General features: G+C 44.2%; 1 protein-coding gene across 1 annotated transcript; it reads left to right on the forward strand.

Annotated features, from left to right (window-relative positions):
- The first annotated feature begins 22,990 nt into the window (after positions 1 to 22,990).
- Positions 22,991 to 26,890, forward strand: LOC121286225 (immunoglobulin lambda-1 light chain-like). Its single transcript, XM_041203247.1, has 3 exons — positions 22,991 to 23,100; positions 23,229 to 23,570; positions 26,365 to 26,890. Exons 1-3 carry the CDS (start codon positions 23,052 to 23,054, stop codon positions 26,685 to 26,687), a joined length of 714 nt encoding a protein of 237 aa, XP_041059181.1. The 5' UTR covers positions 22,991 to 23,051; the 3' UTR covers positions 26,688 to 26,890.
- The last annotated feature ends 242 nt before the right edge of the window (positions 26,891 to 27,132 follow it).

The following is a 27,132-nucleotide window of genomic DNA, read 5'->3' on the forward strand; positions in this document are numbered from 1 at the left end:
TTGAATGTGGTCTTGTAAACAGAACGCTAACTCTGAGAGAATAAATTCTCCTTAGCTGGGAGGCCCCTTATTTTAAGATGTGTCTCCTAGCTCTAAACTCTCCACGAAGGGAAAACCTAGCAGCATCGACCCTGTCAAACCCACTCAGAATTTTATATGTTTCAATATGATCATCCCCCATTCTTCTAAACATCCAAAGAGTATAGGCCCAGTCTGCTCAACCTTTCCTCATAAGTCCATCTCTTTATCGCAGAAATCAGCCTCGTGAATGTTCTCCGAATTGCCTCCAGTACAGGTATTTATCTATTTAATTAAGGAGACCAAAATTGTACACAATATTCTAGGTGTGCTTCTACCAATGTTCTGTAAAGTTGTAACAAGACTTCTCTACCTTTATACTACAATAAAGGGGCCATTCTCAGGTTTTCAGTCTGTGACTAGCAAGGACTACTGACCCAGCTGTTCACAATATGTATTTATATATATATATATATATATCAATGATTTAAACGTGGGACTGAAATGCAACATTTCAAAGTTTACAGATAACACAAAACTAGCTAGGAATGTGAGTTGTGAGGAGAATGCAAATTGGCTTCAAGAGGAAGCAGACAGATTCAGGCAGCTGGCAACTGCATAACAGATGGAAAATAATTTGGAACATGTGAAGTTATCCACTTTGGTAGGAAAAACAGAAAGGCACACTGTTTCTCAAATGGTGAGAGATTGGGAAGTGTTGATGACCAAGGGGTTCCTCTGCATAAGTCATTGAAAGCTAACATGCAGATGCAGCAATCAACTAGGAAGGCAAATTGTCTGTTGACCTTTATGGCTAAAGGATTTGAGTACAGGAATAAATAAGTCTTCTTGAGCTGACACCTGGAGTATTGTGTGCAGTTTTGGACGCCTTACCTAAGGAAGAATATACTTGCCAGATCGAGGGTGCAACAAAGGCTCACCAGACTGATCTCAGGGATAGCGGGACTGTTCAGTGAGGAATGATTGAGGAGTCTTGGCTTGTATTCTCTAGAGTTTAGAAGAATGAGAGGCGATTTCATTGAATATTACAAAATTCTCACAGGGTTCCACAGGGTAGATGCAGGTTGGATGAGTCCACTGGCTGGCGGATCTAGAAGCATGAGGCTTCCGGCCTCGTCCGCCACCGGGATCATCCGGTCCCGCCGAAAGTCAATGGACTATTGGCTGTGCCGCCAAATCGAGCAAGGGTTGTCCCGCTAGTACGGGGCCGGAAAATCCCGGCCACAGTGTCAGAAACAGTGGAAGGCCATTTAGCTGGGAGATAGAAAGAATGTTTTCACTCACAGGATGGTGAATATTTGAAATTCTCTGAACTAGAGGCTGCGGAGGCTCAGTCATTCAGTATGCTCAAGACAAAGGTCATAGTTTTTTTTAGATATTAAAGATAACTAGCGATATGGGGATAGTGCAGGAACATGGCGCTGAGATTGATCAGCCATGATTTAGTTGAATGGTGGAGCAGAATCGGGAGGCCGAATGGCCTAATCACACTACTATTTCCGATGTTTATATTTTCCTTTGTATCTGAGAAATAAGATCAAAATATTTCTTTCTGCTGAGAGAATAGCGGTTATTGCAGGAGCAAAGGGATTCTTGCTTTTGTATTCGTTTTTGGCATTTCAACGTCGCCAGTGAAGCGAGCGTTTTTTGCCAACAACTTGAGGTGGTAGAGGTTGCAGGTTTGAAAGCTGCTGTAAGGGGAAACTTGGCAAGGATCCACTTCTCATGGCCCATGTAGGTACCAATGACGTGGCAGGACTAGGAAAGAGGTTGTGCTGAGAGACCAAGAGCAGCTCGGGGTTTTATTAAGAAGCAGAAGCACAAAGGTAATAATCTCCAGATTACCACCTGAGCCACGTGCAAATTGGCATAGGGTAAATAAGATTAGAGAAGTAAATGCATGGCTCAAAGATTGGTGTGGGAGAAATGGGTTCCCATTGATGGGGCTCTAGGACGAGTACCGGGGAAGGAGAGAGCTGTTCCATTGGGATGGGCTTCATTTGAACCATGCTGGGACCAGTGTCCTGGCGAATTGTATAGCCCTGTTTGTAGACATGAATGTAAGCTAATTAGTGTGGAGTAAGGTTCAATTGAAGTGAAGTTTAAAAAATCAAAAAAGAAACAAGAGAGCAGAAGTGCAGGGTAGTAAAGAGGCGAACGATAATCAAAGCTTGACAGGAAGGGGCAGAAAATATAAGCAGAAGTGTGCAGCAGTAATTAGAACCAGAATGAGTAATAATGGTAAAAAGTCAAAGCTTAAGGCACTTTATCTGAATGCACACAGCATTTGTAACAAGATAGATGAGTTGACGGCAAAAATAGAAATAAATTAACATGACTTGGTAGCTATAACAGAGACATAGTTGCAGGGTGATAAGACTGGGAACTTAATATTCAAGGCAATTGGGCATTCTGTAAAAATAGGCAAAAAGGAAAAGGAGGCATGTAACTTTGTTAATAAAGGAAGGTAATGGAGAGAGAGTCCAAAAGGGTGTAGCACCACGGGATCTGGGTGTTCTTGTGCATGAAACACAAAAAATTAGCATGCAGGTGCATCAAGTAATTAAGAAGGCAAATGGAATTTTGGCCTGTATTGCTAGGGGGTTGGATTTTAAAAATAGGGAAGCTTTGTTACAATTATACAGGGTGTTGGTGAGTATTGTGCACAGTTTTGCACCTGGAGTTTTGTGTACAGTTTTGGCCCCCATATTTAAGAAAGGATATACTGGTATTGGAGGCAGCTCAAAAAAGATTCACTAGGCTGATTCCTGGGATGAAGTGGTTGACTTGTCAAGTATGGCTAAACAGGTTATGCCTTCATTCATTAGAGTTTAGAAGGATGAGGGATGATCTTATTGAAATGTACAAGATTCTGAGTGGTCCTGACAGGCTCGATGTTGAGAAGATGTTTCCACTAGTGGAGGATTCTTGAACTAGGGTACATAGTTACAGAATAAGGGGACGCTCATTTGAAACTGAAATATGAAGGAAATACTTCTCTCAGAGGGTAGTGAAGGTCTGGAATTCTCTACCTCAGAGAGATGTGGAGGCTAGATCACTGAAAGTATTTCAACAGTGGGTAGATAGATTTATGAAATATCAGGGAGTTGAGGATTATGAGGGTCTGGCACGAAGGAGGAGTTGAGGCCTGGGGCAGGTCAGCCATGGTCTTATTGAATATCAGGGCAGGCGTGAAGGGGTGAATGGCCTACTGCTGCTCCTATTTCTTATGTTCTTATGTAATATAACAGAGAGGTTTGATGAGAATAATGCACCTGATATGGACTTCTGAAAGTTTTTTTATAGTGTGCTGCACAACAGTCTTGTGAGCAAAGTTTTCACTCATGGAGTAAAAGGGAGGACAAGAACATGGATATGAAATTGGCTGAGTGACAGGAAACTAAGAGGAGTGGTTGATAGATGTGTTTGATCTGGAGAAAGATTTGTAGTGGTATTCCCCAGTGGTTTGTGTTGGGTTCCTTGCTCTTCCTAATTTATATTAAGGAGCTAAATCTTGGTGTTAAGGGCACAAGTTCAACATTTGCGGATGATATGAAACCTGGAAACATTATAAACTTTGAGGAGGATAGTGCAGAACTTCAAAAGGACATCAGCAAGTTGGTGGAATGGGCAAACAAGTGGAAGATGAAATTTAGTACAGAGCACAGATTGAAGTTGATTGGCAAAAGAAACAATGGTGACATGAGGAGAAACCTTTTCATGCAGCAAGTGGTTAGGGTCCGGAATACACGAGCTGAGAGCATGGTGGAGAGGGGTTCAATCGAGGCCTTAAAAAGGGAATTGGAGTTTTATCTGAAAATGAAAAACATGCAGGATTATGGGGAGAAGATAGGGGAATGGCACTAGGTGAATTACTCATTCAGAGAGTAGCAGACACATTGATGGGTGTGGGAATTTTGGCTGTCAGGCCAGCATTACTTCGTAAGGGTCACATGGTAAGAATAACCATTCAACACCAAGCGCAGGGAATTTTATAAGGGGTGGAGTTTTCCTAGTCTGCAGAATGTATTGTAGCCTTACGCCAGAAATGCTGCTAATCCAGCAGCTGTGTAAATAAAGTTGTGTTCAATGAGAGAAGCCTTTCGGTACTACATCTCTACATCAGACAATGAGAATATATGATCTTGGCACTACGTCTCGCCCTACAACTGTGACTATCTCGTTTTAAAGAAGGAAAGAAAGGGAAAAAATTCCCTTTGGGAGGTTTGACCCATTTGAAGCCTCCATGGAGGACCTGACTCAATACGTTGAGCACCTAAGGCTTTCATTTCCAGGCCAAAGAAATAGCAGAAGAGGCAAAGCACAAAGCAATTCTCTTGAGCACCTATGGGGTAAAACCTATAGCCTTATTCACAGCCTCACAACCCCAAGCGCTCACGACTCCAAATCGTCCAGTGAGCTCCTGAATTTAATGAAGGGCCATTTTCAGCCCAAACCATCAGTTATTCTGCAGATTCAAACTTAATACGAAGGGGAGGGTCCCAGGTGAATTGATCGTGACGTATATTGCTAAATTGAAGCAATTTTCAGAGCATTGAGATTTCGAAATGAACTTGAATGACATGCTACGGTGTCAGTTAGTTTGTGGCCTGTGCAACAGCACTATTCAGCGTCGATTGCTGGCATCAGGCAACGTAAATTTTAAAGGAGCAATAAAGACAGCATTGGCCATAGAACGCACTGGAAAAGATTCACAGGAGCCACAGAACTTGCAAAATGGTGCCATTTGCCAGTTACGGCAGTAGCCTGCAGCCAGGCGTGACGCCAAAATCTCAGAAGCAGCCGTGAGGCGGGAATCATTCCCAATCGTCAAAGAATCAAAAAAGATATACTAGAGGCAATCAGACAGCGTTCCTAAAGTTGAAATGTTACCGATGTGGGGGTAACCACTGTCCTGAATCAAGTAGATTTAAGGAGGCCAAGTGCTATTACTGTTACTAAAATGGACAGTGGATAAAGCAGTGCGGAGCTAAGTCCAGACTGCCAAGTTGCCAGCCAGCAATGGTGTTAGAAGCACATAACGTGAAAGAGCCTGAAATAACTGATTCTGTCATTCACTCTATTTTTAATCTTAAAGCAAAGCAGACCTTATTACTGTCACACTCCACGTAAACGGAAAACCTCTAGTTATGGAGGTGGATACAGGGGCATCAGCCACAGTGAAGGGTGAGCACACATTTCAGTACCTGAGAGAAGGTACCCAAGGCTGGAGAGAACACCTGCTCAGTTGTGACTGGGGAAGGACCACGCCTTCTGGTCCATGATTGGGTAAAAGGACTCAACTTAAATTGGTCCAAGATCTTTCAAGTGCCAGCAGAAGAACTACTAGAATTGTTAAAAAAAAAGACCACAGCATCTTTCACAACAAATTAGGAAAATTCAAAGGCTTGCAAGTCATGATTTATGGTGATCCAAAAGCAACTTACTGATATTTTAAGGCAATGCCGGTACTATATGCCTTTGGAGAAAAAGTGGATACTGAGTTAACCAGGTTGGAGGAACTATGCATCATACAGCTGGGTACTCATCGGAATGGGCAGCACATATCATCTCCGTACTGAAACCGGATAAGACCATTTGCATTTGCGGCCATCAAGAGCTAACAGTTAATTGGGCTGCCAAGTTGGATAAATATCCAATTTGTAGAATTGAAAACTTGTACACAAAACTGGCAGGAGGTCAATCCTACAATAAGTTGGATATGAGCCACATGTACCAGCAACTCGAGTTAGATAACACATCCCGTGGGTATGTCACAATAAACACACACAAAGGCCTATTCCACTATACATGCCTACCTTTTGGCATGTCCTTGGCATGTGCAATATTCCAAAGGATAAGGGGGAATTTGGTTACAGGGATTACCATGTATTGTTATATACCTTGATGATGTCCGCATAACTGGATCAACAGAGTACGAGCATTTAGTAAATTTAGAAGAGGCGTTAAAAAGATTTTGGAAGCTGGAGTACACCTGAAAAAGGGGAAATGCACTTTCCAAGCCATGGAGGTTACCTACCTGGGACACTGTGTAAATGCACAAGGATGACACCCCATGGAAGAAAATGTTAAGGTGATAAAGGAGGCACCTTCCCCAACAAATATCACTGAACTCAAATCATTTATAGGGCTGGCAAACTACTGCAAGTGATTTTTACCCAAATTATCGAATGTACTGGCCCCTTGCACATATTGCTGAATAAACACCATACTTGGCCCGGGAATGCTCCACAGGAGGCAGCCTTCAACAGAGTAAAACAACTGTTGCATTCCTCAACCTTGTTTGTGCATTTTGACCCATTTAAGAATGGATATTGACCTGTAAGCCTCTCCATATGGCATCAGTGCAGTACTGTCCCATGAACTGGACGACGGCTCTGAGAGACCAATAGGTTACATTTCAAGAACCCTCTCAGTGGCTGAAAAAAGTTATTTGCAGATCAGGAAGGAAGGACTGCCAATAGTCTATGGAGATAAAAAATTTCACCAGTACTTAGATGGCAGGCACTTTACTATTGTCTCTGATCATAAACTGCTTTTACGCCTTTTCAAAGAAGACAAGGCCATCTTTCTCAAAGATATCTTCAGCAAGAATTCAGCGATGGGCATTAACCCTGACTGCCTATGAATACACTTTCAAACACCCAACTGGGATACACATAATGAACACGGACACTCTTAACCACCTGCCCTTGCAAAAAAGTATCTCGTTTACTCCTGTACCCCAAGGATTCTCCTTGCATTGAATTTTGTTTAGACATATCACCCTTCTGTGTGAAGCAAATCAGGAACTGGGCCAATCAAGATCAATTTCTGTAATAAGTGAGAGACCCGGTACTTACAGGATGGTTAAATGAGTCAGTCTCCAAGGAAATGAAACCACTTTTAACCCGCAAATATGAATTGAGTTGTCAGGGTGGCACCACACTCTGGGTCATCTGGAATAATTGTTCCTGTAGCAAGCAGTGAACTACTCCTAGCTAAATTACACAGATCTTATGCTGGCATTTCTAAAATGAAAATGCTCACCAAAAGCTACATGTGATGGCCTGGTAGAGATGCAGATATCGAAAAGTTAGTCAAGCACTGTCAATAGTGTTAACTGCAACAAAAGATCCCACCCACAGCCCCACTATACCCTTGGAAATGGCTTGGCCGACCATGGGGGTGGATCCATAAAGACTACGTGGTGCATGCCAAGGCATATTGTTTTTACTCATAATCGACGTACACTCACAATGGATGGAGAAATTTGAGGTGAAATCACCTACATTGAAGGCTACCGTTGAAAGGTTACACCAATGCTTTTCGACTCCCAGATTGCCCAAAGTCATTGTATTAGACAACAGAGCCATATTTACAAGTGCTGAATTTCAGAACTTCACCAATCTAAACAGCATTAAACACACCCGAACAGCAACTTACCACCAAACAGACTAGCCGAGAGCGCCATCCAAACTTTCAAGTCAGGGCTGAAAAATTGTCAAGAGGAACCTTGGAAACCAAAATCTCATGCTTCCTTCTTAGCCACTGCACGACCCCATGTACAACAACGTGAGTTCCACCAGCAGAACTGCATATGAAATGCCGTCTCAGAGTGAGAATGAGCCTGTTTTTTCTAAATTTGCCAGAGAAGAATCAATCTAATCAGAAAACAAGCCACCATTTGAATAGTAGAACCCAGAGGTTTATGTTAGATGAAGCCGTATATGTAAGAAACGTTGGTAGTGGTCAAAGTTGGATCCCAGGGATTATCACCTTGAGACTGGACCCTTTCATACCAAGTAGGCGTGGAATGCCAGATCATTCATAAACACATGGATCACCTGAGGAGCAGCGAGACTCCTCCACAGTCAGTGTTGCCACCAAGGAATGTTATCGAACCCAAAAGCCCCAAAGTACATGTTATAGACAGAACTGGTGTCTCCATTGAATAATAATGAACTGCCATGCCAAAAGAGGTACAAAGTGTCACAGTTCCTGTTGGTGTTGATCCTGTAGGAGAGCCTCAGGCTCAGATTACGCTGCTCTATCCAGAACAGAAACCCCCACAACGCCTTGATCACTGGACCTATGTATATAAGCATACAATCTGAATGCATAGCAAAGTGCCAGTGTCATTATTTCTAAATTTTTGATATTGTTTTCTATTCACCTGTATAAAGCAATTTGTGTAAAAAAGGAATGTAAAACAGGGAGGAGGAATGTGGTGATTATTGTTTTAATGCCAGCCTTACTGGGTAAGGGTCACGTGGTCAGAACAGCCAATCAACACCGAGAGCGGGGATTCATATAAGGGTTGGAGTTTTCCTAGTCGAGAGAATGTGTTGGAGACTTGCTAGAGACATGCAGCAATCCAGCAGCCCTGTATATAAAGTTCAGTGTTCAACTAAAGAAGCCTCTCGGTAGTAAGGCTCTGCAGTACAAATGGCCTCCTTCTGTGCTGTAACAATTCTGTGGTTCTTTGTTTATTGTGAAATTGAACCCAATGACCACAGTGAAGTTGGCAACATCACTCTATCAAGACTGAAAGTATGTTGTTCAAAATTCTAGTGTTCCATCTCCTGTAGAAATAAACTAATGTAAAGGATGTTAATGTTTTTCGCATTAATATATAGGCGCTACTGGCGTTTTGGTAATGAAGATGTGAAGAGGTCAGGAGCTCGTCTATTGGTGCTTGTTGTTCAGTACTTCCAATCCTCTTTAGCTACAAGTGTGGGTGTCATGACACTGGAGAACAGCTAATGTTACACATTTTTAAAAAGAGCAAGAAAGGAATAGACTGAGGAATTGCAAGACAGTCAGCCTAACATCAGTGGTGCGAAAATTTCTGCAAGGAAATCTGAGGGACAGGATAAATCTTCATTTGAGGAAGGCTAAAAAGCAAGGGAATATCCATAAATGATCGGATACTGAAAAATGTAGAGAAACAGAGGGACCTTGGCGTGCTTGTCCACAGGCCCATGAAAGTAGCTGGACCGTTAGATTAGGTAGTAAAGAAGGGATGCAGAATTCTTGAAATTAAAAAAAGGGAAATGCTGAAAATAGTCGCAGGTCTGGCAGCATTTGTGGAAAGAGACGGAATGCATATTTTAGGTTACTGTCTGAATGATTGGTAGGGAAAGAAACCTTTATAACATTTAAAAAGTGCAAGGATATGCACTTGAAGTGCTGCAACCTACATGGTTATGGACCAGGAGCTGGAACGTGGGATTCGGTTGGATTACGGTATGTTACAGCGTGGATGTCGGATCGGCCAAGCGACCCACTTCTGTGCTCAAAATTTCTGTGATTCTATCATTCTATTGTTCTTAAATATTACTGAGCACGGTGGGAATGATAGGGTTATGTTCCTGGGCGAGGAATCCAGAAACACGAGTTCATGAAACACGGCAGTTGTAGAATTTTATCTAATTAAAAATGAATATGCAATAAAAGGCTGATCTCAGTGATTGTTATCATAAAGCCAGGTTATCGTAAAAATTCCAAACGGTTCACCCATGTTCTTCTTTACGCAAGGAAATGTGTTGTCCTTACCCGTGTGGCTTACATGTAACTTCAGGGCCACTGCAATGCGGTTGACTCTTAACTGCCCTCTGAAATGGCCTAGCACGCTACTCAGTTATATCAAAGTGCTACAAAAATACTCGATGGACCAGCCGGCACTGGATATAACGAAGGCAAACCCAAGCCATTCGACTCTGCAAAGTCTTCCTCACCAACATGTGGGTCGGGTTTCAAAATTGGGAGAGCTGTCCCACAGACCAGTCAAGCAGCAGCCTGACATATTCGTACTCACAGAATCACACCATTCAGTCCAGACGGTTCCAGATTCCTCCGTCACCATCACAGTCACAGGGAGGAAGACCCACTAGAGGTGATGGCAGAGTCGTTTACATTCAAAATGGTGCGGCCCTGAGAGTCCTGAAATTGACCCTGTACCACATTAGGTCCAATATGGGCAGGTAAAACTCCTGTTGAGTATCACCTAACGGGCTTCCTCTCATAATGAATCACTATTCCTTCACGTGAAGCACCTCTTGGAAAAAGCACCGAGTGTAGCAACGGCAGAGAATGCACTTTGGGAAACATCAATGTCCATCACCAAATATGTTTCAACAGCGTTACCCCTGACTGAACTGGTGAAGTCCTGAAGGATATAGCTCCCACGGGGCCTATCTCGTTACCACTATGCCACCGCCTCCCTCTTTCTGGTTGCCTCTCGGGTCAAATGATTATATAATCGTATAGCTTTGAATTACATGGAATGGTGTGAATTCAAGTTCGTCATAAGTAATCTTAATTAATCGTTTAATGCTTGCTCTGTTCGTCAACTTGACTGATCGACAATAAAAACAGAAATACTCAGCAGGCCAGGCAGAGTCTGGGAAGAGATAAGCGAAGTTAACGTTTCGTGTCACTGGCCTGTTATCATGTGGCTTTTGAATAATCCACAGTGCGATATTGTTCACACCTCCCAGACAATGCCAGCTAGCCACCACCTTCTCAAGGGCAATAAATGCTGCTCTAGCCAGCGATTCCCAGCCCCACGAATTAATTAAAAAATAACTTCAAGGTTTAATTCACGCAGGAACACTAAAGAGAGGTTTACAGCGAAACCTGCTTTCTTGGAGCTTAACAAAGACCCAACTTTGAATTAATACGTTACACCTTGAGTTTCTGTATATTTTTAGACACAAAGTTAGTTCTGCCTCTATCCATCCCTAAGCGCTGATTAAAGGATGGAAATCAACGCATTAGTTCTCCCTTTAAGAGTTCTTATCTGTGTCGCTGTCAGGTCGTCTCCATAAATCCACCCAAGTCTCAATTGTGCCAGCTGGAAAATATCTGCATCATACTTGGCTTCCCTGTTACAATGGATGATGTGATTGTCGTGGTTAACAGCAGCACTTTGAACATCGAAGAGTACAATGAAACAGATCAGCATGTCCCTTAACTGACTACTAACTGAGCTGCAGGAAACCACTTATTAATGTCTGTCCCATGCCGTCCCTTCTCCCTAGCTGTCTCCTCCCACCCTCCTGCCCTGAACCCTCCCATTCAGGTGCGAGTGAGCGAGGCACGTGCGCCCATCCAATCAAACGGTCGACCAATCAGACAGAAATTGTGTATTGTCTTCATAGATTTGTCAGTGATTGCAAATGCATTGTGAAAATTTCATCCTTTGCTATGGCTGCTGAACTCGTGAACCTTCTAAAAGAACGTTTCCTTCGCCTCCAAGTTCAGGAGGCGAACTAGAGTAAATCTGCACAAACATTTCGGGAATCATGTTTCACGAAAAACTCACAACCTATTGTGACTTCCTGGTGCAGAAAGTCATGATGACCAACATCGGGAAAACCTTCAGTGTTGCTACATCAGAACACGAACATCAGTCAAGTCCGCCTTTGACACTATCGCATTACCTCCTCCTCACTTCAAATTATCCAATAAAAGCACATTTCATTAACCCGTTACAATCCCAACAATACACCACATCACCCCTTTGACACGACATGGAAGTACCAGTCATCACCCTTGTGGTGTAGAGTTCAGAACTAAATAACGGAATCGTTTCAGGTATGACTCTAACCTTCATCAGTAACAAAGTGCAATGCCAAGATACAATCAGTTTTAATATCATGAAACCCAGAGCACACCCAAGCAAGCTTCTAATTTCCTAACACGCTCCTTCCCTGGATTGCCTTTCCGAGGTGCAAACAGGGCCTTAGAAGGATTTTTGAGTTACCACGTAAGTTAGGGAAGCGGATAGCCATAGTGTAAGGTTCTGAATTGGAATCTCCTTTAACTCTCCTGAGTGTCTTAAGAAATGTTAGTTGACCGAGTGTTGCGTTAGGATGATGAAGAGTGTGTTGATACCCGGTACCTGGTGTATTACCTAGCTTTTCCTTGTCATATTGGTGAGCTTCTCCTGGCACTCCTCGACAGTCCTGGGAGTGAGAACGTAGGCACCCAGCGCCAATGCCACTTCCCTTCCCCGCCAAGCTGGCAAGGATGGATATTCTTGACAGGTTTGTTGACGACGACATCCACGAGCCTCTGCCTCCTTAACTCATATTTCCTGAGGTGGGCTAGGAGGTCTCAGTCAGGAATTCCTTGTTAATTTCCCGTTTTAAAAAAAAAATCCCTGACGGGATGTCGATGCCGCTGGCAATGCCAGCATTTATGGTTCTTCATGAATTTCCCGTGAGACAGTGGTGGTGAGGAAACTTCAGAGGTCTCTGTGATGCTGAAACACGTACAATGTTGTTAGGTGTGGAGTTCCCTGATATTGACTCAGCAGGATGGCACATGACTCGGAGAGGAACTTTCAGGTGGTGGTCTTTCCATACATTTGCTGCCTCGCCCTCCTAGGTGTAGAGTTCACGGGTTAGGAAGGTACTTTCAAAGTGAGCTTGACGAGTTACTGCAGTGCGTCTTGTACCCACAATGTGCCAGTGAAGGAGGGACCGAATGCTCAGGGTGATGGATGGGGTGTTGATCAAACGACTGGGTTGAGCTGATTGAATATCGGAGAGTGGAAAGTATTATGTTACATTCCACACTTGTGCCTTGTAAATGATGGAAAGGCATTGGGCAACGGGGTGTGAGTTGCTCAGCGCAGAATACCCAGCCTCGGACCTGCTCTTGCGGCCACACTATCTATCTGGGATTTCCAGCTACATTTATGTTCAATGATGACCGGGCCAGGAATATGATCCAGATGAAAATGAAGAGGAGGTGATTAGACAATCTCTTGTTGAAGATGGCCATTGGCCTAGCTTTTATATAGCATTACGTTACTTGCTACTAATCAGGCCACCCCTGAATGTCCAGGTCTTGCTGAATGCGGACATCGGCTGGTTCATTGTTTGAAGAGTTGCAAACGGAACTGGAAACTGTGAAATCACCTGCGAAATCGCCAATCCTGAACCTTTGATGGAGGGACCGTCATTGATGAAGCAGCTGAAGATAGTTGGGGCGAGGACACTGCCCTGAGGAACGCTGGCAGTGACGTCCTAGCGATGAGACAATTAGCCTCCAATAATCACAACCATTTTCCTTTTCGTTAGGCATGACTCCAGTAAGTGGATAGCTTTCCCCTGACATCAACTGACTTCAATTTTACTATCGTTCCTTGATGCTGCACTCGATCAAAACAGTGCTTTCATTTCAAGCACAGCCACTCTCACCTCACGGCCGGAATTCAGTTATTTTGTTGATATTTGGACCAAGACTTTAATTAGATCTGGAGCCCAGTGAACATCACTGAGTGGGTTGACACATAATGATAATGTCAATGACACATTCCCTCACTTTGCTGATCATTGAGCATAGACTGCGGAGAGGTGATTGGTCAGATTGTACTTCTCTTGCTTTACCTAGACAGCTAGGACATACCTGGATAATTTTGTAGTTTGTTGAATAGACATCAATGTTGCCACAGTTGATCTAGGAGTGCGGCTAGTTCTGGGGCATAAGCCTTCAGTACCAGAATGGGATGTTATTGGGGCCAATAGCCTTTACTTATCAGGAAGGATTGACCATGGGAACCTTTGACATTGACCACAGGTCCCATAACTTTTCGGGGCTGACTGCGACCTTCTGCCTTCCTTCAGGAGTTAAATCGATACTCCTGCATTTTGCAAATCACTTGCAAGAAGCACCGAGGATAACAAGAATGTAATCTGGATGGGGACTTCAATTATGAGAAGTGGCTCAGGATTGCCACTGCTGATCGAGCTGGCTAAGAAGCCATTTCTTGATATCACATGGAATGAGGCTAATTGGTTCAAGGCTGGCACATGCAATGGTAGCACTTCCAGGAAGGGGCCGAGATAGGTCAGCCACTTAACGCTGCAAGTGTAGGATGTTTCAGCTTGTCTTTTGTTCTCAGGAGCTGGGCTCCTTCACCATTGTGGAGATGTACATGAGCCACCTCTTCCCCTCGCTTCGTTGTTCACCACCACTCAGAACTGGATATGGCAAGATTGCAAAATTTGGATCAGATCAGTTCTGATTGCTTAGCCCTATCTATAGCTTACTGCTTCCATCGTTAGCATGCATGCAGTCCTTGTTGTAGCTTCATCAGATTGATTCCTCATGTTTCTCTTACGCCTAGTGTTCCTCCTGACATGGTCTCCTACACACCTAGTTGGAGCAGCGTTGGCCCTCTGACTTGATGCTAATGGCAGGCCGAGGAATATGCCTGACCAAGCGGTTACAGATTGCTGTGGAATAAATGCCTGCTGCTGCTGCTGACCCACAGTGCCCAGCCTCGAGTTGCTAGACATGTTCTGAATCTATCCCATTTAGCACAGTGGTAGCACCGCAAAACATATGAAGGGAGCCCTCAGTATGAGACGGGACTTAATCTTCACAAGGACTATGCGTTGGCACACCTAATAATACTGTCAAGGGCAAATAACGCGTAGGTTAGCGAGAACTAGATGAAGAAACAAAAGCAGAAAATGCTGGAAAAACTCAACAGGTCGAACAGCATCTGTGGAGAGCAACAAAAAGCTGAGTTAGCGTTTAGAGTCCGTATGACTTCTTCAGAGCAAGAAGATGAAGTACGTTTGGCTTCGTGTCAGTTCTCAAACAAGATGCCACAAGCCCAGTCTGGCAGTTAGGTACTTCAGGACTGAGCAAGCTCGATCAGCAGTGGTACTCCCGAGCCACTACTGGTAATTGAAGTCCCCCCTCCAGATTACATTCCTGTTATCCTCGGTGCTTCTTGTAAGTGATTTACAAAATGCAGGGGTATCGATTTACCTCCTGAAGGAAGGCAGTCGGTCGCAGTCAGCCACGTTTATGGGGCCCGTGGTCAATGTCAAAGGTTCCTATGTTCAATCCTTCCCGATAACATATTACAGGGTGAAAGTGATTTTGGACCTTGGCGCCAGATAGGCGATAGCTGCACAAATTGCGGTGCAGTGGTAGAACCCTGGAGGATATTCCCAATATACATCTCTAGTGATCGTGGCATTTTGTCAAAACAATTACTCTGAGCCTTTTATTTAGTAAAACAGATCCGAGAAACCATCAGTGGTTTATGTGACATATGTTTATTAATTAATGATAACATTCTTAATAGTAGATGCAAGAATTAGTGACGTGCAGAGTATCCGTTGGCCACGTATGAGTTTAGACCTCAGAAGATAGGTCGTAATCTTGAACTCGTAGCTGTCCTGAAATTCACTGATGTTTATAGATCTGACGGACGAATTCTAAGCAATAGCAGGTGGTTTAATTCGAACCGGCTGGTTATAAGGCGGCCACATCACCTCTATGTCCCTCCGTCCCCACCCTATCTTCCAATCCCAACCCCAGCCGTGTATTCACTATACCCCCTGACCTTCCCCTCTCCGATGCTGAACGTTCAGTGCTCAGCAAAGGACTTAGTTTCACACCCTTACGCCCTCACCTTAATGAATTTCGGGCTCGGCATGATGCTGAACTCTTCTTCAGCCGTCTTCGTCTCCGGGCTCACTTCTTTGGGCAGGAGTCCTCTCCCAGTTCAACGGATCCTTTTATCCATCTCCAATATTCTCCCTCCACCTGGACCCCTCCCTCTGAATTCTTACCTCCTCTTGATCTTTTCATTGAGAACTGTCGGCGCGACATTAGTCGTCTCAATTTCTCTGCTCCTCTCACCCATTCTAACCTGTCTCTCTCTGAACTTACTGCACTCCATTCTCTCAGGTCCAACCCTGACATTGTCATCAAACACGCAGACAAGGGTGGTGCTGTTGTTGTCTGGCGCACTGGCCTCTACCTCGCGGAGGCTGAGCATCAACTCGCAGACACTTCCTCCTACCTCTCCCTGGACCATGACCCCACCACTGAACATCAAGCCATTGCTTCCAGGACTGTCACTGATCTCATCTCCTCTGGGGATCTCCCTCCCACAGCTTCCAACCTGATAGTCGCCCAACCTCGGACGGCCCGCTTCTATCTCCTACCCAAAATCCACAAACAGAACTGCCCCAGTAGACCGATCGTCTCAGCTTGCTCCTGCCCCACAGAACTCATTTCTCATTATCTTGACTCCCTTCTCTCTCCCCTTGTCCAGTCCCTTCCCACCTACATCCGTGATTCCTCTGACATCTTACGTCACATCAACAATTTCCAGTTCCCTGGCCCCAACCGCTTCCTTTTCACCATGGACGTCCAATCCCTCTACACCTCCATCCCCCACCAGGATGGTCTGAGGACCCTTAGCTTCTTCCTCGAACAGAGGCCCGAACAATCCCCATCCACCACTACTCTCCTCCGTCTGGCTGAACTTGTTCTCACGCTGAACAATTTCTCCTTCAACTCCTCTCACTTCCTCCAAATAAAAGGTGTGGCTATGGGTACCCGCATGGGCCCCAGCTATGCCTGTCTCTTTTTGGGGTTTGTGGAACATTCCTTGTTTCAGTCCTACTCCGGCCCCCTTCCACAACTCTTTCTCCGGTACATCGATGATTACTTCGGTGCCGCTTCATGCTCTCGTCGGGACTTGGAAAAATTTATTAATTTTGCTTCCAATCTCCACCCCTCCATCATTTTCACGTGGTCCATCTCTGACGCTTCCCTTCCTTTCCTTGACCTCTCTGTCTCAATCTCTGGTGATAGACTGTCCACTAATATCCATTACAAACCCACTGACTCCCACAGCTATCTCGACTACAGCTCCTCACACCCCGCTTCCTGTAAGCACTCCATCCCATTCTCTCAGTTCCTTTGCCTCTGTCGCATCTGTTCCGATGATGCTACCTTCAAAAACAGTTCCTCTGACATGTCCTCCTTCTTCCTTAACCGAGGTTTTCCACCCATGATTGTTGACAGGGCCCTCAACCGTGTCCGGCCCATCTCCCATGCATCCGCCCTCACGCCTTCTCCTCCCTCCCAGAAACATGATAGGGTCCCCCTTGTCCTCACTTATCACCCCACCAGTCTCCGCATTCAAAGGATCATCCTCCGCCATTTCCGCCAACTCCAGCATGATGCCACCACCAAACACATCTTCCCTTCACCCCCCCCCCCATCGGCATTCCGTAGGGATCGGTCCCTCCAGGACACCCTGGTCCAGTCCTCCATCACCCCCTACTCCTCAACCCCCTCCTATGGCACCACCCCATGCCCACGCAAAAGATGCAACACCTGCCCCTTCACTTCCTCTCTCCTCACCGTCCAAGGACCCAAACACTCCTTTCAAGTGAAGCAGCATTTCACTTGCATTTCCCCCAACTTAGTCTACTGCATTCGTTGCTCCCAATGTGGTATCCTCTACATTGGAGAGACCAAACGTAAACTGGGCGACCGCTTTGCAGAACACCTTTGGTCTGTCCGCAAGAATGACCCAAACCTCCCTGTCGCTTGCCATTTTAACACTCCACCCTGCTCTCTTGCCCACATGTCTGTCCTTGGCTTGTTGCATTGTTCCAGTGAAGCCCAACACAAACTGGAGGAACAACACCTCATCCTCCGACTAGGCACTTTACAGCCATCCGGACTGAATATTGAATTCAACAACTTTAGGTCGTGAGCTCCCTCCCCCATCCCCACCCCCTTTCTGTTTCCCCCTTCCTTTTTCTTTTTTTTCCAATAAATTATATAGATTTTCCTTTTCCCACCTATTTCCATTATATATAAAAAAAACATCTTTTATGCTCTCCCCACCCCCACTAGAGCTATGCCTTGAGTGCCCTACCATCCATTCTTAATTAGCACATTCGTTTAGATAATATCACCAACTTTAACTTTAACACCTATGTGTTCTTTTGTACTATTGTTGTTGACATCTTTTGATGATCTGCTTCTATCACTGCTTGTTTGTCCCTACAACCACACCCCCACTCCACCTCTCTCTCTCTCCGCCCCCCACACACACACCTTAAACCAGCTTATATCTCAACTCTTTCTTGGACTCGAACTCAAGTTCTGTCGAAGGGTCATGAGGACTCGAAACGTCAACTCTTTTCTTCTCCACCGATGCTGCCAGACCTGCTGAGTTTTTCTAGGTAATTCTGTTTTTGTTTTTGTTTTGGATTTCCAGCATCCGCAGTTTTTTTGTTTTTACCTCTATGTCATATGTTACTGCACCAGTAGGTGGCAATGCTGCACCACATAAAGTTGGTACACAGAAATGTGAACGAGATCCTTTACCAGACAACCCTTATCAGTAAAAAGAACATTCCGCGGTTAAATATATCACGGTCCAATCAAAGTATTAACAATTTAAAGACATTTCCCTCCGTAACCGCCACAATTATTCACATAAGCTACTTATACTTCCTACTGTGTCTTTAACTAGTTAACTACATTTTTTGTTTTTGTTTTTATCTCTGTGTTTAATTGACTGCCACTGCTCTTCAAGAAATGCCTACCTTGAAGAAGTTCTGTTCGTCTTAAAGAAAGATCAGTTCTGTTGAAGGGTCATGAGGACTCGAAACGTCAACTCTTTTCTTCTCCGCCGATGCTACCAGACCTGTTGAGTTTTTCCAGGTAATTCTTTTTTTGACTAGCATTTCTTGGTGCTTAGGATTGGCCTGCAAAACCCTGACAACATAATCTATACCCCTAAGGGTCCTCAGAGACCTTCCATCCGGCGTGCCACACTGGTCTAGCCTTACAGTTAGATCACGGCCCGGGCACCCTATTCAAGAGTAAGCAGGTCAGGGGCGACTGCAGGCGCTTTGTGCCCCACCGTGCTCCTGTTCTCTCTCGGTTCCTCTCCTGTATCTCGGTCATCTGCTTCCTGCTTGATATGGATCTGCCGTGTTCCTATTCTCTCCGTATTCCTGTTCTCTTCGGCCTGCTGTTCCATCCGTGCTCCTGTCTACAGGCTCTTGCTTTCTCCACACTCTTCTTTCTCCATGCTCCTGTTCTCACCCTGTTTGTTGTCCCCGAGTTTGCCCTCTCCACCTGTTGCTTTCCCCATGCTCCAGCTCTCCCCAATCCCCTGCTCTCCTATGCTCCTGCTCTCTCCCTGTTTTGCTCTCCCCATGTTTCTGTTCTCCCCATGCTCTTCTCCACCCATGCTCCTGCTCTCCCCATTCCCCTGCTGCACCCATTCTCTGCTCTCCACATGTCCCTGCCCTCCATATCCTGCTCTCCCCATTCTCCTGCTCCCCCCCCCCCAATGCTCTTCCAAACACATGCTCCTGCTCTCCCCATGCTCCTGCTCTCCCAATGCTCTCCTCTTCCCATGCACCTGCGATCCCCAGGCCCTGCTCTCCCCATTTTCCTCCTGTCCCCATGCTCGCTCTCGCCCTGCCCGGGTCTCTCCAAGCTCCTGCTCTACCCATTCTCCACTCTCCCCAACCTCAGATCCCTCCATGTTGCTGTCTCCCCATGCTCCTTCCCTCCTTTTTCTCTGTTCTACCCATGCTCCTGCCCTCCATGCCCTGCTCTCCGCATTCTCCTGCTCTCCCCCATGCTTTTCCCTGCCCATGCTCCTGATCTCCCCATGTTCCTGCTCTCCAATACTCTTCTCTTTCCATGCTCCTGCTCTCCCCATACTCTGCTCTCCCCATGCTCCTGCTCTCCCCATGCTCCTGCTCTCACCATGCTCTGCTCTCTCCCTGCCCGGCTCTCTCCTTGCTCTGCTCTCCCCAAGCTCAGCTCCCTCCATGCTCCTATCTCCCCATGCTCCTTCCCTCCCCTTTCTCTGCTCTCCCCATGCTCCTGTCTCCCCACGCTCAGCTCTCCCCATGCTTCTGCTCTCTGTGTCTTGTCAAGAATAGACACTGAGAAGCAAACACTTACATCTCACTGACGTCTGTAGTTGAACACCTAACTTTTTAAAAGCAACATTAAAGCAATCTTTGCATGGAATACTTTTCTGTTGCGGCCATTCGATAGTATTTAAAGTTAGATAGAACCAATGAATACTACTTTATTTGACAAGTTGTCATTCAGTGAAAACACACGGAACTTGAGAAACTAGGGTCATTCTCTTTAGATCAGAGCCGGTCAAACGGAGCTTTGATGGGGATGTTCTTGAAGGGTTTGATAGAGTAAATGAGCAGAAACTGTTTCCAGTGGCAGAAATCTCTAGGTCACAGAATTACGGTAATTTGTATAGAAACAGAAGAGAGGGGAGGAAAGAATACGCAGCGGGCTTTTAGATTCGGATTGCAATAGTTGAGAGCGTGATGAAAGAAGATTCAATAATAACTTACACAAGATGGTAGCTACATAAATCAAGGTGGAAAATATGTATGGCTATGGAGATAGAGCAGAGTGTGTGTGAAATTCTGTAACTGCTTTCACAGAGCAGACATATACACTATGAGCCGATTGGGCTCCCTCTGTGCTATATAATTCCATGATTTCATGTATTTATAAGACGATATCTGCGACCAAGACGGTTAGGCATCTCAGTGCACTGATTCAATCGTTGTATCTGTGCCTTTCAGCTTGATCATGCTTTCAAGTGTTCATAGAGGCATGAAGTCGTGTGGCAAACTATTATAATTTCATAGTTTATATAATCATTACGGCACAGGAGAAGGCCATTAAGTCCATCGAGTTCTCTGTAGAGCAATCCAGCCAGTCCCATTCTCTCGCTCTATCCCTGGAGCCCTGCAAATGAAATACATATCGTATTTCTTTTTGAAATCATTGATTGTCTCCGCTCCCATCACTCTCATGTTGGTTATCACTCGCTGTGTAAAAAAAAGCTTTTCGTCACATCTTTCCTGTTCTTCTTGCCAAAACCCTCAATCTGTGTCTGTTACTCCTAGTGCCACCAGAGACTGGGAACAGCTTTTCTTTCTCTACCTTATCGAAAACTACCATCGACCTTTGCACTTTTATCAAATTCCCCTTTTCTCCAAGGTGAACAACCCCAGGTCTCCAACTTAACAGGGTAGCTAACTTTCCTCCTTCCTAGAATCATTCTGGTAAATCTCCTCTTCAGGACCTTCATATCCTTCCTAAAGTGTAGCGATCAGAGCCACACGCAACACTCTAGTTAAGGTATATCCAGAACGATAAAAAGCTTCAGAATATCTTCCCTGATTTTGTACTTAATACCTCTGTTCATGAAACCCAGGGTTCCATATACTTTTCTCGGGTGGACAACATATACTGGCCTTGACAGCCTCACCTACAATCCATGAAATAATAAAAAATACTAATCTCTCATTATGTCCTTCTACGTTTCCAGATCTGTGCACAAGAATCTTCGGGACCCTCTGGCCCTGCACAATCTTTAGAAATGTGTAATTTAAGTCGATAGTAATGTATATATCTGTAATTGACCTTCTCAAAGGCAATCGGGGACGGACAATAACTGCTGCCTTAACCAGGGGTGCCCACATCTCATGATTGATTTTAAAAAATGTATTGACTCTCCCTATCCCTTCTACTAAAATTCACCAGCTCATACGACTCTGAACCCCAGTTTTGTTAACCGGCCTTTTGTTTGCTAATTTACCAAAGGATTTATTAAAATCTATGTAAGAGACATCAATTGCATTCTCTTCACCAACCTTTTCTGTTAATTCATCAGAAAATACATTAGAATAACCAAACACAACCTGTTCATTCCAATTCGTGCTGGCTCATTTTAATAAAATCAAATTCTTCCAATTACCCTCCTTGATTATTATTTCTGAAGCCATATCTACCACTGATGGTAAACTGTCCTATCTATATATACCACGAATGTCCTTACACCCTTTCATGAACAGTGGTGCCACGTTTGCTACTTCCTAATCCGGGAGCATTTCCCCTGTTCATTCACTGATGTGTCCTCTGCCCGAAAGCAGGTCCTTGGCTCATTCTCTGCTGATGCTTCATCCTGAGCCGTTTTCATGGCAGCTTTTGTCAGTGTCGGTTTGCCATTGCCTTCTACTCTCGGGGTGCAGAGCGAGGTGGCAGGTCCTACGTCTACTTCAGCCGGAACGGGAAGCGAACTGGCCCTGTTGCTGTTAATCTGAACCACACGCTAGGTATCTGAACTAACTAACTAACCGGCCGCCAAATTCGCCTGTAGCCAGAGGACAATGGAAGATTATTGCATGATTAGTTATTAATAGTTTATTATTAGTTTTAAACATTTAAAATAATTTATGAATTTTGCTTGCTATTTTTAAATTAAGCACAAATGGAATTTCGTACAATGTTTTCTACAATATTATCGCACAACTATGTTTCATCTTGCAGTTTGCCATAACTATCAATAAATAACTGCTACGTTTGACTCATTCACCATTCATTCTTCAATACATTGATATTCTGAAACGCGCGGCTTCCTATGACATTAAGTATATCTCTCAGGCCCATAAATAAGACTTCTTGCGAAAGGTCGTACTCTATCATCCATACTTCTCTCACAACACCTAACTTACCAACGATTCCCAAGATTGCTCCCAGGATATTTTTGGCACTTCACTCACGTCCCAAGGTGCAATAAAAACAAAACGTTCCTGAGTGATGTCCATTTTTCATTGTCTGTCTTAGTATCTATCTATCTATCTATCTGTCTATCTATCTATCCATTTCCTTATGTAAATAAGGACAATGCTCGATGTCTTTACTTTTTCGCTGTGTACAAATCAAATCTCAACTCACACTGTTTTCCCAATTTGACTTTCCACGGAACCCTATAGCCATTAAACCGCTTACCGCGCTCAGCTTTTACTCTTTATTTTAATCTTCAGCCTTTTAGAGCACAAACTTCGGTTCGTCCAAGCCCCCATGTTTCACCCACCCTCTTATTTTCTGGTATTCATTTATTTTCGTGTTGCTTTCTATCTCTTTGACATTTTATTTCTCTCATTCTAAAATGGCTGGCATACGAAACTACGCAAATATCAGTCATCTCAGGACATGAGATTCCATTACCCCCTTTAGGTGGCTGGAGATTTGCATGCATGTTTAATATTCAATGACGTGGCCATGGTTGAAACTTCTTAAGAGGAGGTTCAGAAAGAGTCCAACCACACGTTGTGTCAGCAACTATTTTCTTTCTGACCCTCACTAGAACCTTCACCATGACTCAGTGGGTTCGAGTTCTCTCCGCACTGATGCTCTGTCTCCACAGTAAGTACCCGCACTTTCGCTGCTATTTACATTGCTCCTATTCTGTGTGCTTGGGTTTAACAGAGCTGATTTACAAACAATATTTACAATTGCATAGTGTGACTGGTCAATAATTAACATTTCGCCAGGCACAAACGCGGATCCCGTCCTGACTCAACCGGGATCCATCTCAACCTCCCCGGAGAAAACCGTCAAGATCACCTGTACCATGTCCGGAGGCAGCATTGGCAGCTACTACACGAGCTGGTACTGGCAGAAACCCGGCAGTGCCCCTGTATTGGTCTGGGACGAGAACGATAATACAGCTTCGGGTATTCCAGATCGATTTACCGGGGCTGTGGAATCATCGACTAACACGATGCATTTAACAATTACCAACGTGAAATCGGAGGACGCCGCCGATTATTACTGTGCTGTAGCTGAGAGTGGAATAGTGACCTTCGGGAGAGGAACCAAGCTGAACCTGGACAGTAAGTAAATTATTTGCTGCGGGCACTCTTTAAAAACACTAAAACAATCGGTTTGGTAGGTTGAATTAGAGCAAAGCAAGATGCTAGTTCTTAAAATACATTTATACAGGGCTAGTGAGTGAGTGTCCTGTGACATACAAAAGATAGTCAGGCATAAATGTGGCCAATTTTACGGAGAGTGTGCAGGTTTTAAAGAGGCAACAAGGCTAATCCTTTCTCAGATGAAGCCATACTGCCAGATTTTAAGTTGAGAGAGCGGGAGTGGAGTTCGGTCCACTGGAAGCTGCCCGAATGGCCTGGCGGAAATTGGCAGGGTCATGTTCCGTATTCTTATAACAAGATGGAAACAGATAATTTCACCTTCCCGTCAGTCGGTAACCTGAGGGAATCAGTTGAATGACAGTGCTAGAAGGATAGGGTAGGATATATTCTTTAACGAAGGGGCTGTTCGGACTGCTGAGTCCCAGCCTTAATGATGGGGCGAGAGGAACCATCGTGGTGTTTAAATGGAAAGTGGAGAAGCATTTAAAGAAGGAAAACCAAATGTTTGAGAAACAGACACTGTGCACGGGCCTTTCAAAAGGCGCGATTGGCCTCGTTCTGTGCTGTGTAATTCTAAGGCGCGATTCTTCTGTGCTCTATAATTCTAAAATTCCATGAATCCCACACGGTTTTTAGATTGGCAGCCCCGGCGATGATTGCCCCGCTCAAAAGCCTAAAATGCACATTCAAAACTTTAATTCCACTCAGAGCTTTAATTCCCATTTTTGGATTGAGAAAGTTAGTGTGGCAAGTTGCTGCAACTGAATCTTGTCTTCAAACTCAGTGGAAAACGTTCAAAGCAAGATGCTCAATCCCCCATTTCACCATAATCCCCTTTGACTACAATAAGAAAACTGGTATCAGCTAGTGATAATGATCAACACCCATCCAGTTTCTGCACAACTCAATAACAAACATCAGTATTCAACATGACATCTATTTCCGTAACAAGTCAATGGATCATTATCTTCCACCCGATGAACTGTGTGTGCGTATCTCGGAGTAGATGTTCAGATTGTTGTACCTGCTTCTGTTATTCACTCAATTGCACTTTGCTGCTAATTCTGCAATTAGCCTGAGAGGAGGGATATTACTGAAAACTCGGGGACTGTATTGCCATTTTAACTTGGTTTTTCAGCGGCATCGAAATGAAATGGACTGAGATGAGATAGAAAATAGAAAATGCTCTTTCATATTTTCAGTTAGTCCTCTAATAATAGACTTTTACTACAAATATTGGTGTAAAAACAGTCCGATTAAAAACACTTGTTTAGCCAATAATAGAAACTGATGGCAAAAGCTGCTCAATTAACCCACGAGATTTCAGATATTTCAGTATCATGGTTTTCAGCTAAACTCCGGGTAACGTAGGGAGATCATAAAACTCTGATGAAAGGGCTGTCAGAATACCCGGTGCGTCAGCCCCCAAATTACAATGTCAGAAAAGTAAAGCGACCTTGTGGGTTCCGACTCTCAGAACGGCAGGAGATCGTTAAGCCGGCAAGGGCAGGTCTGGTACTGCTGAGACCGGTACAACTGACACCACATCTCAATGCCGCAACCAATTGTAGTGGTCCAGCCTTTAGTTCTAGAGTTGAACAAAAGAGTAATGCTTCAGCCCTTTCTTCGTTGTTTTACATGAGATAAGAAATTTACCGAGCTGGCACTGTAGTGCATGGTACAGCGGCCAGTTAAAGAAGCAGGAAATTGTTATAGTTTGTCTTCCATCTTCTTTCACTGGGCGATCTTTTATTGTGACAATCATGGAATTATTTCTGTTTAAGAATAAGATAGAAAGAACTTGCATTGGAATAGCGCCTATCACGACCTCAGGACATATGAACGCGCTTCACAGTTAAGTAGGTATATCTTGTTTTCAGGACAATCACATGATTATTAGAAATATTGCAGCTAATTTGGTTGAGCCATAAATATTGGCCAAGTCACGTTTGGTCTTATTACTTTTATATATTGAGGTTGTTGTTGGGTTATTAGTATATAATATAGGTATAATTGGCTGCATAGCAAACTTGTTTGATGGAAAAAGTTTTATGTTTAATAAAAATGTATCATTGTGACACCAAAGAGAGTATTTTGAATGTGATAGAATAGTTATCTTAAGTGTTACACATTAGATTATAGTCGGGAGGGGTGGGGCTTGTAGGGATTTTGTGCGGGGTGGGGAGTGCGTGAGTGAGGACTGGTGAGAAACATTCTGCAAGCCAGTGGGGAGCAAAGTGGCTTCGGCACTTATTGTGCCGAAATCCAAATATTAGCCCAGTATTTACTACTAACGTGAAAAGAAATGCAAACTGGAAATTGCTTAACACTTCGTTAATATATTTTTTTTAACAGTAAGTTGTTTGGACTCGAGTGTTCTGAGGTAGATCTTGCAGACTCGTTGCTCTCAATTTTGTTCCAAGATTTATTCCGAATACCGATTAATTGCTTTTTCAATCCTTACATTATTTTCTGTCCTCGTTGTTTCGCTTTGATTCATTTTCCTCTTAAGAATTTGCATGTGTTCCTTGTCGTGCAGAAAAAGTAGGAATATCTTCACAGGTTATATATATTGTCCAGGGCCGCCGGCCCCAGGAGTTGTGCAGTTAACACCAATGAGGTTCCGTTGTGCTAAATTCCTCATAGCTTTGTAGAGTAACGTATAATTTCCAAAGATTGCACAATGTAAGACATTGATTCCGACTTTTATGTCAATGAAGAGTGAATCTTCTTTGTCTTATCCACTTTCCAGATCCACGGGTCCCCTCCGTCTCCCTCCTTCCGCCTTCATCGGATCAAATCACAGCGAAGAACAAGGCGACCCTGGTGTGTTTGGTGAGCGGTTTTAACCCTGGAGCTGTGGAGATTGAATGGACTGTGGATGGCAGTGTCAGGGGCAATGGGGTTGAGACCAGTCGGATCCAGCAGGAGAGGGACAACACGTTCAGTGTGAGCAGTTATCTGACTCTGTCAGCCTCAGACTGGGACTCACACGAGCTTTACTCCTGTCTGGTTAAACACGAAACTCAGGCAAACCCGTTCCGATCAAGCATCTCAAGATCCAGCTGTGTGTGATTCAAACATGTTTTGAGCTGATTTGTTATGCCAGTAGTGTAGTTTTAACAAGTGCTGTAAAGTGGAACATTTTAAATCAATACAAGTTGCAGTTTGTTGGCTCGGTCTCGCTGTCTGTATTTTACAATGTGTCCGCTCTGAACTGATCAAAGTTTCAGTGTAATGTTGCAAATACTCGCAGTGTAATAAAGTGACTTCCGTTATCTCAAGCGTTATTGTTATTTTATGTCTGCTCCCTCTGCAACAATTCATAGCAATTTTCTAATCGTGACAAATCGTGAAGTTTTATTTTTTGCTGCATTCTGCGTATTTATGTAAAGGCAGTGACATCAGTGGGAATAATGAAATGATGTACCAGTACACATGAAGGAGATCTTGAAACATATTTTTAAAGATAGACCATGAGGGGATAGAGCTGATCGCTATGTCCGTGCTTATGACAAGA

This window comes from Carcharodon carcharias, chromosome 13 (assembly GCF_017639515.1).
Source record: "Carcharodon carcharias isolate sCarCar2 chromosome 13, sCarCar2.pri, whole genome shotgun sequence".
Classification (NCBI taxonomy): Eukaryota; Metazoa; Chordata; class Chondrichthyes; order Lamniformes; family Lamnidae; genus Carcharodon; species Carcharodon carcharias.

What these genes read in the sequence shown, in the direction of transcription:
- LOC121286225 (XM_041203247.1), top strand. Translation starts at nt 23,052, where the DNA reads ATGACTCAGTGGGTTCGAGTTCTCTCCGCACTGATGCTCTGTCTCCAC. An exon ending in ACTGATGCTCTGTCTCCACA is followed by an intron (nt 23,101 to 23,228) that starts GTAAGTACCCGC and finishes ACATTTCGCCAG; the next exon opens with GCACAAACGCGGATCCCGTC. An exon ending in AACCAAGCTGAACCTGGACA is followed by an intron (nt 23,571 to 26,364) that starts GTAAGTAAATTA and finishes TCCACTTTCCAG; the next exon opens with ATCCACGGGTCCCCTCCGTC.